The 18793-nt window shown below is 38.8% G+C and overlaps 1 protein-coding gene across 2 annotated transcripts in view; it reads right to left on the bottom strand.

The window, feature by feature from the left end:
• Rnf17 (ring finger protein 17) overlaps window positions 1-18793 on the bottom strand; it is a 203402-nt gene that overhangs the window by 70055 nt on the left and 114554 nt on the right. For both annotated transcript variants that reach the window (XM_004665887.2, XM_004665886.2), the window contains exons 20-22: window positions 10319-10546; window positions 9606-9756; window positions 9342-9460 (exon numbers count right to left, since the gene is read on the bottom strand). In XM_004665887.2, coding sequence (XP_004665944.2) covers window positions 9342-9460; window positions 9606-9756; window positions 10319-10546 — 498 coding nt within the window. The remainder of the gene's footprint in view (window positions 1-9341; window positions 9461-9605; window positions 9757-10318; window positions 10547-18793) is intronic.

Genomic DNA, 18793 nt, shown 5'->3' with positions numbered 1-18793 from the left:
GTATAGGAAATTGAAGCAGCAGTGGAGTAGAAGAGATCCAGAGCATCCAGAGACTGCACAGGCCAGCAAAAGTGGCCCCAGCAGCTCTGCCAAGTGCCAGAAAGCTGCCAGGCTCAGCTTCAGCTGCAGGAAAAGCCAGGTGCAGGGAGCTTCCACTCACACCAGAACTGTCCACAACTCAAGAAACGTGAAGGGAGAGCGGCAGTGAGCAATGGAGGAGCAGACAACGAGGTAGAAGAACACGTGGAACAGCAAGAGAACCAGAGTAGCTGCGGCTCCCTCCCCTCCCCCACTACCTGAGCCCAGCTCCCACTAACAGAGCAGCAGTCCTTGGACCCGGCCACGCCAACTTGAGCCGACAGCAGGACCCAAGCAGGAGCAGAGTCCAGCAGCAACATCAGTGGCTCCAGCACTGGTCACAGCGGCACCAGCAGCAGCAGATGCAGTAGCGGCAGCAGAGGCAGACCCAGCAGCAGCAGCTTCAGAGGCAGCAGTAGCAGATCCAGCAGCAGCAGCCTCAGTGGCAGCAGCAGCCTCAGTGGCAGCAGCAGCGGTGGCTCCAGCAGTGGCAGCAACACCAGGAGCAGCTTCAGCAGCAGTGGCGACAGATCCAGCAGAAGCAGCTTTAGCGGCAGCAGTTACAGCACCAGGGGTGCTGATCTGCAGGGCCACAGTTGCCAGGCTCAGTTTGCCCCACAGGAAAAGCCAGTGCCCAGCTCCAGAAATCAAAACAGCAGCCTGATGACCCAGGCAGCAACTTGACTGAGACCAAACTCATCCAAGGTAACTGGGATTGCACCAGGGAAGGGTCTCACTTGGTCACAAGCTGACTTGGATCCCTCAACAGACCAGAAATCTTAACCTCTATGCTGATAGAGGATCTGGTTGTTATAATAACTACTCTGGCATACATACTTGGGGCTGTTTTTGATTGAATGGGTAGAGTGTTTAGTTAACTTTTAGAATCTACCTATATTTTATTCCACTCAGTCTACTTGAATACTCCCATAGCAGGGAAACTCAACCCCTAGAAAGACCATTTTAGATACTCTGAGAGTCTTCAGAGCCACACCTAACAACTTAAGCTCCTACCCTGAAAATATATAACATCAAGTCAATTGATACAGCTAAGAATACCCAGCTAGCTAGAAAATCCAAGCATTAACTTAATCTAAGATGCAAAAATATATACATTATAACACAAGAAACACTAAAAAGCAAGACCATATAAATCCACCGAAAAGTATTAATTCATCATTAATGACCTCCAGTGAGAATGAGTTAGAGGAAATGCCTGAGAAAGATTTCAACAGAATGATTGTAAATATGTTCAAAGAAGTCAGAGAACAAATAAAAGGTGTCAAAGAGGAATTTAAAGAGGAAATCGAAGGAATCAAAGAAGATTCAGGACACCAATTTCATGAAATAAAGAAGGCAATACAAGAAATAAATAAGGATATAGAAATAATAAAGAAAAACCAGTCAGAATTGCTAGCAATGAAGAACACAGTAAATGAAATAAAAAAAACTCTGTAGAAAATCTCACCAGTAGAATGGATGAAGGAGAGGACAAAATATCTAAGTTAGAAGACCAGGTGGTAGATCTAATACAGTCCAACAAAGAGAAAGACAAACTTATAGAAAAGTATGAGTGGGAATTTCAAGATATTCGGGACACTACAAAAAGATCAAATATAAGAATTCGGGGCATAGTAGAAAGAGAAGAATTCCACTCCAAAGGCATAGTAGGTGTCTTCAACAAAATCATAGAAGAAAACTTCCCCCAAATTGGGAAAGAGGTGCCAATGCAGACACAGGAAGCCTTTAGAACCCCAGCCAGACAAAACCTGGAAAGAACCTCTCCTCGCCATATTATAATCAAACTTCCAAACACACAAACCAAAGAAAAAATATTGAAAGTAGTTAGAGAAAAAAATAGTTACCTACACAAACAAGTCCATCAGGATTACAGCAGATTATTCAACACAAACTTTACAAGCTAGAAGGGCTTGGAGTGATGTATTCCAAGTTCTGAAAGATAACAACTGTCAACCAAAGTTACTTTATCCTGCAAAGCTATCCATTCAAATAGATGGAGAAATAAGGACATCCCATGACAAAAGCAGGTTAAAGGAGTATTTGAAGACAAAACCAGCTCTACAGAAAATACTTGATAGAATCCTCCATGCTGAAGAAAAGGAAAAGCACACATATAAGGAACCTAGAAAAAAAAACAATACTCAAATACTAGTAAACACAAGAGAGCACAGGTAGAACTGGAACCACAAAAAAAAAAAAATAAATAAATAAAAATGGGGGGCTGGAGAGATGGCTTAGCGGTTAAGTGCTTGCGTGCGAAGCCTAAGGACCCTGGTTCGAGGCTCGGTTCTCCAGGTCCCACGTTAGCCAGATGCACAAGGGGGCACACGCGTCTGGACTTCGTTTGCAGAGGCTGGAAGTCCTGGCGCGCCCATTCTCTCTCTCTCCCTCTATCTGTCTTTCTCTCTGTGTCTGTTGCTCTCAAATAAAGAAATTTTAAAAAATTATTAAAAAAATGGCAAACATAAATACACACCTTTCAATAATATTTCTTAATATCAATGGCCTCAATGCCCCAACCAAAAGACATAGGTTTGCAGACTGGGTTAAAACGCAGGATCCTATAATTTGTTGTCTCCAAGAAACTCACCTTTCTACAAAGGATAGACATCATCTTAGGGTGAAAGGTTGGAAGATGGTGTCTCAAGCAAATGGGTCTAGAAAACAAGCAGCAGTAGCTATCCTAATATCTGAGAAGGTAGACTTTACTCCAACGTTAGTCAAGAATATAAAGAAGGTCACTTTATATTGATTAAAGGCACACTCCAACAGGAGGCCATTACAATCCTAAACATATATGCACCTAACATGGGGGCTCCCAAATTCATCAAACAAACACTATTAGAACTAAGGTCAGAAATAACACCAAACACAGTGGTAGTGGGTGATTTTAACACCCCACTCTCATCAATTGACAGGTCATCCCAGGAAAAAATAAACAGAGAGGCATCTGGACTAAATGAGGTCATAGAAGGAATGGACCCAACAGATATTTCATCCATAGGCTACAGAATATACATTCTTTTCAGCAGCACACGGAACATTCTCTAAAATCGACCATATATTAGGACACAAAGAAAATCTTAACAAATTCAGGAAAATTGAAATAATTCCTTGCATTCTATCTGACCACAATGGAATTAAACTACAAATCAGTAGCAAGAAAGGCTATAGAGCATACACAAAATCATGGAAACTAAACAATACACTACTAAATGATGAATGGGTCAATGAAGAAATCAAGAAGGAAATCAAAAAATTTATAGAGTCAAACGATGATGAGAACACAACATATCAAAATCTCTGGGACACAATGAAGGCAGTTCTAAGAGGTAAATTTATAGCCTTAAGTGCCTATATTAAGAAATTAGAAAGGTTACAAGTAAACGGCCTAATGCTTTACCTTAAAGCCTTGGAAAAAGAAGAAGAAGGCAAAACAAAGATCAGTAGGTGGGAAGAAAATAATAAAGATCAGGGCAGAAATTAATGAAATAGAAACAGAACAAAATAATCCAAAGAATTAATGAAACAAAGAGTTGGTTCTTTGAAAGGATAAACAAGATTGATAAACCCTTAGCAAATCTGACCAAAAGAAAGAGAGAAGAGTCACAAATTAATAAATCAGAGATGAAAAAGGTAACATCACATCAGATTCCAGAGAAATACAAAGAATCATAGGGACATACTATGAAAGCATATACTCTACAAAGTATGAAAATCTGAAAGAAATGGATGATTACCTTGATTTATATGACCTACCTAGATTAAATCAAGATGAGATTAATCACTTAAATAGACCTATAGCAAATATGGAGATCCGAACAGTTATCAATAATCTTCCAACTAAAAACAGCCCAGGCCCGGATAGATTCACTGCTGAATTTTACCAGACCTTTAAGGAAGAGATAATACCATTGCTTCTTAAGCTTTTCCAGGAAATAGAAAAGGAAGGAATTCTACCAAACTCCTTCTATGAGGCCAGCATCACCATGATACCAAAACCAGGCAAAGATAGAACAAAAAAAGAAAATTACAGACCAATCTCCCTAATGAACATAGATGCAAAAATTCTCAACAAAATATTGGCAAACAGAATACAAGAGTATATCAAAAATATCATTCACCCTGACCAAGTAGGCTTTATCCCAGAGATGCAGGGATAGTTCAATATATACAAATCTATAAATGTAATACATTACAAAAATGGGTTGAAGGACAAAAATTACATGATTATCTCATTGGATGCAGAGAAAGCATTTGACAAAATCCAACATCCCTTCATGATAAAAGTCCTACAGAGACTGGGAATAGAAGGAACATATCTCAATATAATAAAAGCTATTTATGACAAGCCTACAGCCAACATATTACTAAATGGGGAAAAACTGGAAGCTTGTCCACTAAAATCAGGAACAAGACAAGGTTTTCCACTGTCCCCACTTTTATTTAATATAGTTGTGGATGTCTTAGCCATAGCAATAAGGCAAGAGACACACATAAAAGGGATACGAATTGGAAAGGAAGAGATCAAGTTCATTATTTGCAGATGACATGATTCTATACATAAAGGACCCTAAACACTCTACTAGCAAACTGTTAGAGCTGATCAAAACCTACAGCCATGTAGCAGGATACAAAATAAATACACAGAAATCAGTAGCCTTCAAATATGCTAACAACAAACACACAGAGGATGAAATCAGAGAATCACTCCCATTCACAATTGCATCAAAAATATAAAGTACCTTGGAATAAACCTAACCAAGGAAGTAAAGAATCCGTACAGTGAAAACATTAAAACACTCATGCGAGAAATTGCAGAAGACACTAGAAAGTGGAGAAACATCCCTTGTTCCTGGATTGGAAGAATCAGTATTGTGAAAATGGCAATCTTACCAAAAGCAATCGACACAGTTAACGCAATCCCTATCAAAATTCCAAAAGCATTCTTCATGGAAATAGAAAAAACAATCTAAAAATTCATTTGGAATCACAAAAAACCTCGAATATCTAAAATAATACTGAGCAACAAAAATAAGGCTGGCGGTATCACCATACCTGATTTTCACCTATACTACAGAGCCATAGTAACAAAAACAGCGTGGTACTGGCACAAAAACAGACATGTAAATCAGTGGAACAGAATAGAGGACCCAGATGTAAGCCCAAGTAGCTATAGCCACCTGATATTTGAAAAAAATGCCCAAAATACTCACTGGAGAAAAGATAGCCTCTTCAGCAAATGGTGTTGGGAAAACTGGATATTTATCTGCAGAAGGATGAAAATAGATTCTTCTCTCTCTCCATGCATAAGAATTATGTCCAAATGGATTAAAGACCTTAACATCAGACCTGAAACTCTGAAACTGCTAGAGGAAAAAGTAGGGGAAACCCTTCAACATATTGGCCTTGGCAAAGACTTTCTGAATACAACCCCAATTGCTCAGGCAATAAAACCACAGATTAACCACTGGGACCTCATGAAATTACAAAGATTTTGCATTGCAAAGGACACAGTGAAAAAAGCAAAGAGGCAACCTACAGAATGGGAAAAAATCTTCACCAGCTATATATCTGATAGAGGATTAAGATGTAGGATATACAACGAACTCAGAAAGTTAAATAATAAGGAATCAAATAAGCTAATCAAAAAATGGGCTATGGTGCTAAACAGAGCATTCTCAAAGGAAGAAATATGAATGGCTATATAAGCATCTAAAAAAATGTTATAAGTCACTAGTCATCAGGGAAATGCAGACTAAAACTACATTGAGATTCCATCTCATTCCTGTCAGATTGGTCACCATCATGAAACCAAATGATCATAAATGCTGACAGGGATGTGGAAAAACAGGAACCCTTCTACACTGCTGGTGGGAATGCAATCTGGTCCAGCCATTGTGGAAATCAGTGTGGAGGTTCCTAAAACAGCTAGAGATTGATCTACCATATGACCCAGCTATAGCACTCCTAGGCATATATCCAAAGGACTCATTTCATTTTCTTAGATGTACATGCTCAACCATGTTTATTGCTTCTCAATGTATAATAGCTGGGAAATGGAACCAGCCTAGATGTCCCTCAACTGATGAGTGGATAATGAAGATGTGGCACATTTATACAATGGAGTTCTACTCAGCGGTAAAGAAAAATGAAGTTATGAAATTTGCAGAAAAATGGATGGACCTGGAAAGGATTATACTTAGTGAGGTAACCCAGGCCCAGAAAGCCAAGCACCACATGTTCTCTCTCATATGTGGATCCTAGCTACAGATGATTGGGCTTCTGCGTGACAATGAAAATACTTAGCAGCAGAGGCCTGTAAGTTAAAAAGGAGACATAAAGGGAAGAGAAAGGAAGGGAAGAGGGTACTTAATAGGATGATATTGTATATATGTAAGTACAATGATTGTGATTTGGAGGTAATATGATGGAGAATGGAATTTCAAAGGTGTAAGTGTGGGGAGGGGAAGGGAGGGAATTACCATGGGATATTTTTTTATAATCATGGAAAATGCTAATAAATTTTTTTTTAAATAAGAAAGAAGAAAAAAAAAGCAAGGGTTATCTTTTTTGTACTGGTGCTAACTTACTCTCTTTTGGAGAATCTGCTTCTCTTTTTCAGACAGATGCCGATCCTAAGGAGAGAGCCACCCCATCATACCTCAAAAGGGCCCCAGCTGAAAGTAAGAACAATTGGCAAAACAAGCACGGTGTCTGTTTTCCTGATGAACCAGATACCAGCGCAAGGGGGAAGGATACCAAGACAGAGAAAAATCAACTCCTACTAAATCAGAGAGCCAGAGCCTCAGAGGCCCTCAACTCCTCATCACTGAAGCAGACCAAAATGAACCCAACATGGCTCATGGAAAGTTTGCAGAAGAGGGGACGGAAAGATTGTCAGTGCTGCATGTTGGGTCATGATATGCAGAGACATTTATTGTACCAATAACTGTGGGCTAACTCCATAATGCATGACCCATTTACCTCAACAAGGAGGGCCAATGGGGAGGGGGTAGGTCACGGATGAGCCTAATAATGGTACCAAACTTCCTGCATTTGCTTAATACAAAACCAATAAAAAAACATATTTTTTTTAAAAAAATGTATGCATGTGTGTGGGTGCATTAATGGCTGAGGCTTTGGCTGAACATTTTTCTTTTGGATATGTTGGGTATGGTAACTCTAACATGGCCAATGAATGGATACAAGTTGATATGGTAGGGGACTTTTATAAAAACATCCTCTAGTAAAACTGAAACATCTGAAACCATTAAGTTTTTGACAAATAGTCTAGTACTCACAACTTCAAGGAGAGCTCAATGAAAACTGCCTAAGAAATCCAATTCAGATTGAACTAGCTCCACAACACACATGTTCAAAAGCTGCTTTAACCATAGTATGTCAACAGAGTCACACAGCTATAGTGAGATCTGCCTAGATTATATGAAACAAACATTTAGAAAAGACAAATAGAAGCTACAATTCATATTATTTTAGTAGTATGAGAGAAAACTGTAGATAACCTAAAACATAAAAGTCTTGGTAGAAAAAGGGTAAGTAATATCACGTTTTTAATATCTAAGGCTCAAAGTAGTCAAGGGACTTGCTCTATAGGCAAAACTGAGATATGTAGGAGGTATGAGAAAGACAATTTAACACAACATAAGAAAATATTAGGGCTGGAGAGATGGCTTAGCGGTTAAGCGCTCGCCTGTGAAGCCTAAGGACCCCAGTTCGAGGCTCGGTTCCCCAGGTCCCATGTTAGCCAGATGCACAAGGGGGCGCATGCGTCTGGAGTTCGTTTGCAGAGGCTGGAAGCCCTGGCGCGCCCATTCTCTCTCTCTCCATCTATCTGTCTTTCTCTGTGTCTGTTGCTCTCAAATAAATAAATAAAATTTAAAAAAAAATAAAAGAAAATATTACCTATTTTAGATAGGAATTTTCTTTTTGGCAGTGCTGGGGCTTTACATAGGGCCATGAGCAAGGTAGACAATGTTCTACCAATGAGCTATATCCCTGCACAATCTATGAGATTTTCATCACTATGGACTTGTATATAATTACTTGTGCTCTAAGTGTTCCATCTCAGTCATCAGAGATTTAGTCAGGCCAGTATGGAGTTCTTGTGTCAGGATCTCAACATTTTTAATAGCTGTTTTGTTCTCTGCTATGTATGTTGCCTTGTTTTATATTTATAAGGTATCTTGGCTCACAGACCTGAGGTGAGATGTTCCCCGTGCAGCACTAATTTCTTGTAGTAGGAAGTGGCATTTAGAAATTTCTGTGTGTAATCTCACTGCTGAGTTATTCGTGCTAATCTAAGATAAAGCTATTATATTGTTTCTTATAATTAAAATACTCATGAGGTTGTACTGATTTCTAATTAAAAATAGACCTACAGGATGGTAAACTAACCTCAATTTAATTTCAAAAACCTTAGTGATATATGTAATTACTATTCTGACTTATCTTATAATTCACATAATAGGGTCAGGAAAATAATACCAACACTACAACCAACTTTGAGATTTATGAAAATAATTGGGAGTTTGGAATGGAGGCAGGGCAGGGTTTTTTTTTTTTTTTTGTCCTGAGGATATAGTTCAGAAAGAATGTATAGTATAGTCAATTTACTGTTTTTTGTTTGTTTGTTTCTCAAGGTAGGGGCTCATTCTAGCCTAAGTGGCTTTGGAATTCAGTCTGTAGTCTCAGAGTGGCCTTGAACTCATATTGATCCTCCTACCTTGGCCTCGCAAGTGCTAAGATTAAAGGTGTGAGCTACCATGCCCAGCCTTTTTGTACGTGTGTGTTTGTGTAATATGTTTGATGTGATGTATGTGTGGTGTATGCACATGTGTATGCAGATGTGTGTGTGGGCAGAGGCCAGAAAATTAGATGTTCTCCTCCATTACTCATCTATATGTTTCCTTTAGACAGAGGTTTTCACTGGTTCTAGAGACATTCTCCAGTCTCTGCACTCCACATCTTATTTTTAAATACTGAGCAGGTATTATGTCTACATTGATAATACACACAAATATTACAGACATCTAGTCAGCTATAGCAAGTCAGGGATGTATGTTTCTTAGTAGCCCCCTCAAGTCCAATTTTTCTCTTTTAAACCCTGAAGTAACTAGACTTCAGATTAGTGAAATTAAAACTGGTAAGAAACCATCATAAAACATTTAAAATGATAGTATTAAATAAGGAGAAAGTTAATTTACTCAGCTAAAAACTACCTTATATCAACAAGTGAGCATTCCAGTGATAATCTTCCCATTGTCCTTAGATTTTCTTGAAGTTCTCTTAAACAGTGAATATTCACTACTATTTCAAAACCCACATCATATAGCAAGACCTATGAAAACAATTAAATTTAAGTCTATAGAAAAGCAACATTTCAATTTTTTTTGAATATTGAAAAGCATAATAAAAAATGAATTGAATTGATTCACTTCAAAATGCATTCACGTTCATGATTACACTTTTAACTATACATTTACCTCTACCAATGTGTCTGTAACCATTCTGATGATCTGGCCTCTTCGCCACTGATTTTTATCTGGGACCTTAACAGCACAGTGCATATCACTTTCCCACTTAATGGGCTCCCATTCTGAATTTTCATAAGCAGCTATCATCTTTTCTTCTAAACTATAAGAATAAAAAATGTTTTAACATTCCAAAGGGTCACTGCACATTAGCCAAATAGTGTTCATTAAATGTACCAAGTATATTCCCACCTCAAACCTTTGAATTAGTTCTCTTCACATTAGATGAAATTTCCTTCAGATACATATGGGGTTTCTGCTCTCCCACCTCATTCAGGAGCCATTTCAAAGGCCACTGTTTCTGAGATCTTCCTTGACCACCTTACAACTGTCCCCCTTTCTTGTCCTTACCACCATTTGCTACAGTGTTTTATTTGCTCATTATTTTTCACTTCACTAGAATTTAGCTCTATGGAATGCTCATGTGTTTATCAATCTTATGGCCAATACCTAAATACAACTGGTGATGAAGAAAGGTACTCAATAATTACTTATGGCATAAATTATAATTTTTGAAAATAGTCCAAAGGAGATATTTTATACCTTTCAATAGCTTGGAGACTAGCTGAAATAATCATGTTACTTTCAAAATTTTATATCATGACTTCTAGATCTTGAAATAAAGTATAAAAATAAAATCATAGACAATATATTTTCAAATATACCTATTAAGTAAGTTTTCTGTTAGTAACCATTGAACATGGATCTTCTGAGGAGATATTACATTGCATATATGTACAGGCAGTTCTTTGTTATAAAATGACTGGAAATTATCATTAGGTAGAGATTTTACAGATATAGGACTTAAGTTGTTTATTTCATTTGAAATAATTTCTTCTGGAGAAGCGTCCCATACTTCAAGGTGCTTCTTAGAATTATCTTTGAGGGTATATCTGAAAATAATAGAAGTTAGCAAGAAGGATAATTAGCAAACATTTTTTTATTTGCTTAGGTTTAGAGATGAACAAGTTTCAGCAATGATTATCTGCTTCCCATTATTATTTTTTCTTTCGAGGTAGGGTCTCACTCTAGCTCAGGCTGACCTGGAATTCACTATGTAGTCTCAGGATGGCCTTGAACTTATGACAATCCTCCTACCTCTGCCTCCTAAGTGCTGGGATTAAAGGTATATACCACCATGCCCAGCCCAATTTTGTTATTAATAGCACTTGCTAAAGCTAGTCTCTAAAAAGAATGCTTAACCAACCTCATAGCAAGCACAAAAATAAAAGCTAACAACAAAACTTACTATTTTAAAAATGGTTAAACTACTAATATTGCTCATAACTTCAACTCATCTCATTGTTTTTTACTCACAAAGAAAATAATTCGGAGTCTGATAACTTGAATAGTTATCTTTGGCTAAAAAATATCAATCCATTTGCCAATGAGAATATAATTACTACTAAAATGTATTAAGAAGATAGCTAGGTGTGGTGGCATACTACAGTCCTAGCTACTCTGAAGGCTGATGGAGGAGGATTGCTTGAGTCCAGGGGTTCTGAGTTGTAAGTTCTATGGATGGAATCTGCACTAAGTTCAGCATCAATATAATGACCTTGCTGGAGCAAGGAATCATAAGGCTGCCTAAGGAGGAGTAAATTATCCCAGGTTAGAAGCAGCAAGGTAACTGAAATATCACACACACACACACACACACACACACACACACACACACACACACACACATTTTTTTCAAGGCAGGGTCTAATTGTAGCCCAGACTAACCTGGAATTCTCACTGTAGTCCCAGGCTGACCCCAAACTCACAGTGATCTTCCTACCTTAGCCGCTACCACCACACCCATCTTAAAACATATTTGACTCCTTCCAGTTCCCTGGTACCAGTTGGTTCACCTGCTGCTGGCTTGGGGTTGCCTAGATCCCACAACTTTGCCATGGAAGCAGGCCCCTTGTTCTACCTTCCTGACTGAAGGGTCCCTGAAGTCCCCAACTCACAGATCCCCTGCTTTAGAGGGTGTGCACATGGAGTGAGTAGGCCAGATCTCCCTGCAGCCCCCTCAGTTCCCTGGCTGGCTTGGGGCTGTCTAGACCCTGCAAGTATGCTGCAGAAGCAGGCCCCTTGTTCTGCCTTCCTGAGTGAATGGCCTCTGGGTCCCCAGCTCCTGGATCTCCTGCTCCAGAAGGTGTGCCCATGGAGTGAGTTGGCAAGAGTTCCTGGTTGTAACCAGCAAAAGTATCCCTCATAATAGATGGTGAAAGGAAAACTTTCCATGAAGAAAGAACACAAAGCCAAACCTATACTTCCAGGAATACTTCACACAGAAGAGTCAAACAACCAATTTCAAGAGCCAACAAGATCACAGTAATCAAAACTAGACCAGGCTCAAAAAAGTACAAAACATGAGAAAGCCCCAAGCCCCATAAAGTACCCCATCATGACAGGGAACCTCACAGTTATAATCTTAAATATTTTTTTTAAATTTTATTTATTTATTTATTTATTTGAGAGCGATAGACACAGAGAGAAAGACAGATAGAGGGAGAGAGAGAGAATGGGCGTGCCAGGGCTTCCAGCCTCTGCAAACGAACTCCAGACGCGTGCGCCCCCTTGTGCATCTGGCTAACGTGGGTCCTGGGGAACCGAGCCTCGAACCGGGGTCCTTAGGCTTCACAGGCAAGCGCTTAACTGCTACACCATCTCTCCAGCCCATAATCTTAAATATTAATGTTCTTAACTCACCCATCAAAAGATACAAGTTAACAGGGTGGATAAAAAAATGGACCCTCCTATTTACAGTCTTCAAGAAACCCACCTTACCACTAAAGACAGATACCTCCTCAGGATGAAAGGATGGAAAATGATATTCTAAGCAAATGGAAATAAAAAAAAACAAGTGAGTGTTGCTATATTAATATCTGATAAAATAGACTTCAAACCAAAAGTAATCAAAAAGGAAAAAGAAGGCCACATTTTACTCATCAAGGGAACAACCCAACATGAGGACATCACAACCAAAAATCTATCTGCACCAAATACCAAATACAGGTGTACAACAGTTGATAAAATAAAACCTACTTGACAACAAAACAGAAATAAACACCAACACCATCATAGTTGAAGACTTCAATACTCCACCATCATCACCTAAACAGAAACTCAACAGGGAAATAATAGAGCTCAGCACCACCATAGATCAACTAGACCTAAAGACATCTACAGAACTTTCCACCCCAACTCTACAGAATATACATTCTTCAAAGCAGCCCATGAAACCTTCTCCAAAATAGACCATATATTATGCCATAAAGCATTCCTCCATAAACTCAGGAAGACTGAAATAAGTTCTTGCATCATATCAGATCACAATGCTTTAAAGCTAGAAATTAACAATAAGAGACACATTAAGAACTCCACCAGCTCCTGGAGACTGAGCAACACACTTTTAAACAATGAATGGGTTTTGGAAAAAATTTAAAAAAGAAATTATAAAATAACAGACAGAGAGAACCCAAATTATTAACCTAATTGTCCACATAAAGGCATTGGGAAAACAAGAAGAATCTGACCGTAAGAGCTCCAGACAGAAAGAAATAATCAAGATCACAGCAAAAATAAATGAACTGGAAACTAAGAACATAATTTTAAAAAATCCGTGAAATGAAGAGCTGGTTCTTTGAAAAAATAAACAATATTGATAAACCCCTGACCAATTTGATCAAATGAAAAAAAGAAAAGTCTCAAATTAACAAAATCAGAAATGAAAAGGGAGAATCCACACAGACACAAGTGACATTGGAAGAATCAAGAGGACATACTTCCAATACCTCTACTCAACAAAATTGAATAATCTGGAAGAAACAGATGAATTCCTAGCCACATACCACTTACCAAACCTAAACTCAGAACAAATTGATCTCCTAAACAAACCTATTACATCCATTGGGACTGAAACAGTAATGAAAAACCTGCCCCCAAAGAAAAATCAAGGACCAGCCTATTTCTATCAAAATTTTTTCATTGAAGAACTAAAATCAATTTTTCCCAAACTGTTTTACCTAATTGGAGATCTTGGAATCTTCCCTAAGTTTTTTCTTTAAATGAAGCTAGCATCACCCTAATACCAAAAACCAGACAGAAATACAACAAGAAAAGAAAACGATTGGCCTATATCCTTCATGAACTTAGACGTAAAGATCCTGAACAAATTCCTGCAAACAGAATTCAACAACATATCAAAAGCATTATTCACCTTGATCAAGTAGGTTTTATCCCAGGAATACAGGAATAGTTCAAAGTATGGAAATTGGTCAACATAATACACTACACAAATAAAGTTAATCATAAGAATGACATGATCATCTCAACTGATGCAGAGAAAGCCTTTGGCAAAATACATCACTTCATGATCAAAACACTGGAGAGAATAGGCATGGAGGGTTTATATCTCAATACAATAAAGGTTATATGTAAAGCACCCAAAGCCCAAATTATACTTAATAAGTCAAGATTCAAGGAGTTCCCACTGAGATCAGGAACAAGAGAAGGGTACCCACTGTCACCACTGCTCTTCAACACAGTACTAGAAGTCCTATCCCAAACAATAAGACAGCAGACAGAAATAAAAGAGATATAAATTGGAAAGGAAGAAATCAAATTAGCCCTATTTACAGATGACAAGATCCTATACATAAGTGACCCAAAAGTGTCCATCTCAAACTTCTAAAGGTGATTAATTCCTGCTGGATACAAAATAAACACACAAAAATCAGTAGCCTTCCTACATGCAAAGGACAAATATGCATAAAAAGAAATCAGCAAGGCTGTCCCATTTTTAATAGCAACAAAAAAAATTAAATACCTTGGAATAACACTAACCAAGGACGTGAAAGACATATAATGAAAACATAAAAGCACTCAAGAGGGAAATTTAGGAGGACTTGAGCAGATGGAAAGAGCGCCTATGCTCCTGGATAGGTAAAATTAATATTGTGAAAATGGTAATTCTACCAAAAGCAATATACAGACAATGCAATAGCAAGAAAAATTGCAGAATCATTTTCCACAGAGATAGAAAAAAAATGATCTCAAAACTCATATGGAATGGCATCAGGACCCAGATATCCAAACGCATCCTCAGCCAAAAAATAAATAATAGAATAAAAACAAAAAATGGGACTTCTAGCCAAGATGGCATCTGCTTAACCATGCTTCACCTCCTAGGGCAATAACAGGTAACATCTGTGGGGTCCCAGGGTCAGCAGGTCCTAGCAGATCTTCAGTGGGAGGGGGCAAAGGAGCACAGTAGGGAATCTGCTGATTCCCATGCTCAAGGAGCCATCCCAGCCACTGCACTATGGACAAGATTCACTCCTGCGCTACCTATAGGCTCCACTAATCCTGGCCAGGTACCTCTCACCTTTCCCCACACCAACCAGCTCACATTCCTCCCTCCCTCCTGTGGCTTTCTTCCCTTTCTCTGCCACCAGGACCACTGTCCCATCCACCTGCCCTGCTGTGCCACCAGGACCACTTCATTCCATTACCCTGCCCTGTTGCATCACTGGGACTACCATTCCATCCCCCCACCCTGCCACATCATTGAGACTGCCATGTCTCCAGGACTGTCATCCCATTTCCTCACCTCACTGAACCACCGGACCATGCTGTACTATCACTCTGCCCCGTCAATGGGTCCATGCCATACCATCTTCCTGCCCTGTAACCAAACACCAGGCACATGTGCCTCATCCCCTGCCCCACCACTTGCCAAGGGGCCAGCACTGTCCTACCCTCTGCCTTTGAGACCGCACAGTTTCCAGGTTCCTCTCCTCATCCTGCCACAGAGTCTCCAGGTCCCCAACAGGGCCAGGTTGACTCTTCCTGCCTGAGCAGACAGGCCTCCTTGCCATCAAAAGCTTAATCTAGTCAAACATAAGAGGGAACAATCATTGAAGTCACTTCAAGGGTAAACTATAGCTTCCTCCTGAATTAAATAAGATTCTCACACTGTGACAAGCAGACCACAGGGCAAAAGGAACAACATGAAACATCAAGTGGAAGGAACCCCAACAAGGTTGCCTAGTCCCACAATGGAAGTCTCTAATCAAAACATAGAAGAGACAACAGGATCAGAACCCCAAAATAAAGACACAAGGTATGTGACCCTGACCGAGCAATTGGTGGAATTTTCAGAAAATCAACAAAAGAGCAACAACTGTGTGAATGCTGTCCCTCACTAGGATGGGCCCAATAGAAAAAAGTCCAGAGAGACTTCCAAAGAGAGTTAAGAGATCTTAAGGAGAACCAAGACCAGACAAACAAACAAACAAACAATCAAAAAAAACCAACAAACAAAAAACCTCAATACTGAGCTGGCTAAGCTCAATGAAGACATAAATAAATGCAAGGATAAATTCCAAGGAGCATTAAGAAAAGCAGAAAATGACCTGAAATGGGAACTCGACAGTGAGATAGATACTATATAGAAAAAGGCAATAGGAAAAACAAACCAAATTGAACAAATCCAAACCTCTCTAGAGGCTCTCAGGAACAGAGTCAGTCATGTGCAAGATAGAACCTCAGAACTTGGAGACAAGACAGAAGAAACAGTTCACAAGTCCAAAAACTTGAACAAGTTCAAAGCTTTTTGTGAACAGAACATTGAGGGAACTATGGGATACACCTAAACATCCCAACATTCAGATCAAGGGTATACCTGAAGTGTAAGAAATTCACACCAAAGGCATGGAGAACTTATTTAACAAAATTATCAATTAAACCTTTCCCTCCCTCTCAAAAGAGAGTCCCACCAAGACACAAGAGGCCAAAAGAACTCCAAACAGACTGGACCAAAGGAGAAACTCTACAAAACATATTGTCATAAAGACTGTAAACAATGAAAACAAAGAGAAAGTTCTAAAAGCAGCAAGAAAGAAACAACATATTGCATATATAGGTAACTTGATCAGAATTACCTCACATTTCTCAATGGAAACCCTGAAAGCCAAAAAAGGCCTGGAATGGAACACTGAAAAGTCTAAGAACCTATGGCTTCTAACCCAAAGTACTATACCCAGCAAAAGTATCCTTCATAATAGATGGAAAAGAAAAATGTTCCATAATAAAAGTCAGCTGTACAACTATATGAACACAAAGCAAAAGCTGTAGTGAGTACTTCAGGGAATTCACACAGAACAGTCAAACAACCAATCTCAAGAGCCTATAAAGAATCAGACCACAATATCCAAATGTAGGGAAGGCTCAAAACTACCAATCCAAGAAAACACCAAACCCCATAAAGTACCACAATATACCAGGAATTAAATTCAACCTCACAGTTATTACCATAAATATTAATGGCCTTAATTCACCCATCAAGAGACACAAGTTAACATAGTGGATCAGAAAAATGGCCCCCTTTATCTGCTGTCTTCAAGAAACCCACCTCACCACTACAGACAGACACCTCCTCAGGGTGAAAGGGTGGAAAATGATATTCCAAGAACACGAAAATAAGAAACAAGCAGGGGTTGCTATACTAATATTGGATAAAATAGACTTCAAACCAAAAGTAATCAAAAAAGATAAAGAAGGTCACTTCTAACTCATCAAGGGAATGATCCAACAAGAATATATCACAATCATCAATCTATATTTACCAAATATAGGTGTACCACAATTCATAAAACAAAACGTCCTTGATAACAAAACAGAGTGAAAACACCAACACCATCATAGTTGGGGACTTCAATACTACACTATTATCAATAGATAGGGCATCCAAACATTTCAACAGGGAGGTAAGAGAGCTCAACACCACCATAAGTCAACGAGACCTAACAGACATCTACAGAACATTTTACCCAAAATCTACAGACTACACATTCTTCTCAGCAGCCCATAGAACCTTCTCGAAAACAGATCATATACTTGTCCATAAAGTCAGCCTCCACATACTTAGGAAAATCTATATAATTTCTTGCATGATATCAGACCACAATGCTGTAAAGCTAGAAATTAACAAAAGATGCTCAGGAACTCCATCATCTCCTGGAGACCAAACAACACACTTCTTTAAAAAAAAATTTTTTGTTTATGATTTATTTATTTGAGGGTGACAGACAGAAAAAGTGTGTGTGTGGGGGGGAGAGAGAAAGAGAGAGAGAGAATGGGCACGCCAGGTCTTCCAGCCACTGCAAACGAACTCCAGATGCATGTGCTCCCTTGTGCATCTGGCTAACGTGTGTCCTGGGGAATCGAGCCTTGAACTGGGGTCCTTAGGCTTCACAGGCAAGCACTTAACTACTAAGCCATCTCTCCAGCCCCGAACAACACAACACACTTTTAAACAATAAATGCACAGTGGATGAAATTGTAAAATTTCTAGAATTGAGTGACAATGAGAATGCATTGTATCAAAACTTATGGGACACAATGAAGGCAGTCCTTAGGGGAAAATTCATAGCACTAAATGCCTTCATAACAAGACAGAAAGCTCCCAAATCAATGACTTAACCATCCAGCTAAAGGCATTAGAGAAACAAGAAGAATCCAACAAAAAAAATCTCCACACAGAAAGAAAACAAGATCAGAGCAGAAATTAGATGAATTGAAAACTAAGAAAACAATAAAGAAAATTGATGAAACAAAGAGCTGTTTCTTTGAAAAAAATAAAGAAGACTGATAAACCCCTGGCCAATTGCATCAAGTGAAAAAAAGAGATACTTCAAATTAACAAGATTAGAAATGTAAAAGGAGAAGTCATAACAGACGTGTGAAACTGGAAGAATCATCAGGATTTACTTCCTTTACTCCACAAAATTGGATAATATGAAATAAGTGGATAAATTCCTGAATACATACCACCCACCCAAACTAAACAAATATCAGATTAATCTCCTAAACAAACCTATCACATCCACTGAGAATGAAAAGGTAATCAAAATCCTGCCCCCAAAGAAGAGTCCAGGACCAGATGGCTTCTCAGCTGAATTCTATCAAACCTTCATGTAAGAACTGAAACCAATTTTTCTCAAACTGTTCCATATAATTGGAGAACAGGGAAACCTCCCCAACTCCTTTTATGAAGCTACTCTAATGCCAAAATCAGACAGAGATACAACAAGAAAACAAAACTATAGGCCTATATCCCTTATGAACTTAGGTGCAAAAATTCT

This window comes from Jaculus jaculus, chromosome 3 (assembly GCF_020740685.1).
Source record: "Jaculus jaculus isolate mJacJac1 chromosome 3, mJacJac1.mat.Y.cur, whole genome shotgun sequence".
Lineage (NCBI taxonomy): Eukaryota > Metazoa > Chordata > Mammalia > Rodentia > Dipodidae > Jaculus > Jaculus jaculus.
The sequence above is the reverse complement of the archived record's forward strand: the minus strand, read 5'-3'. Positions and strand labels throughout refer to the sequence as shown.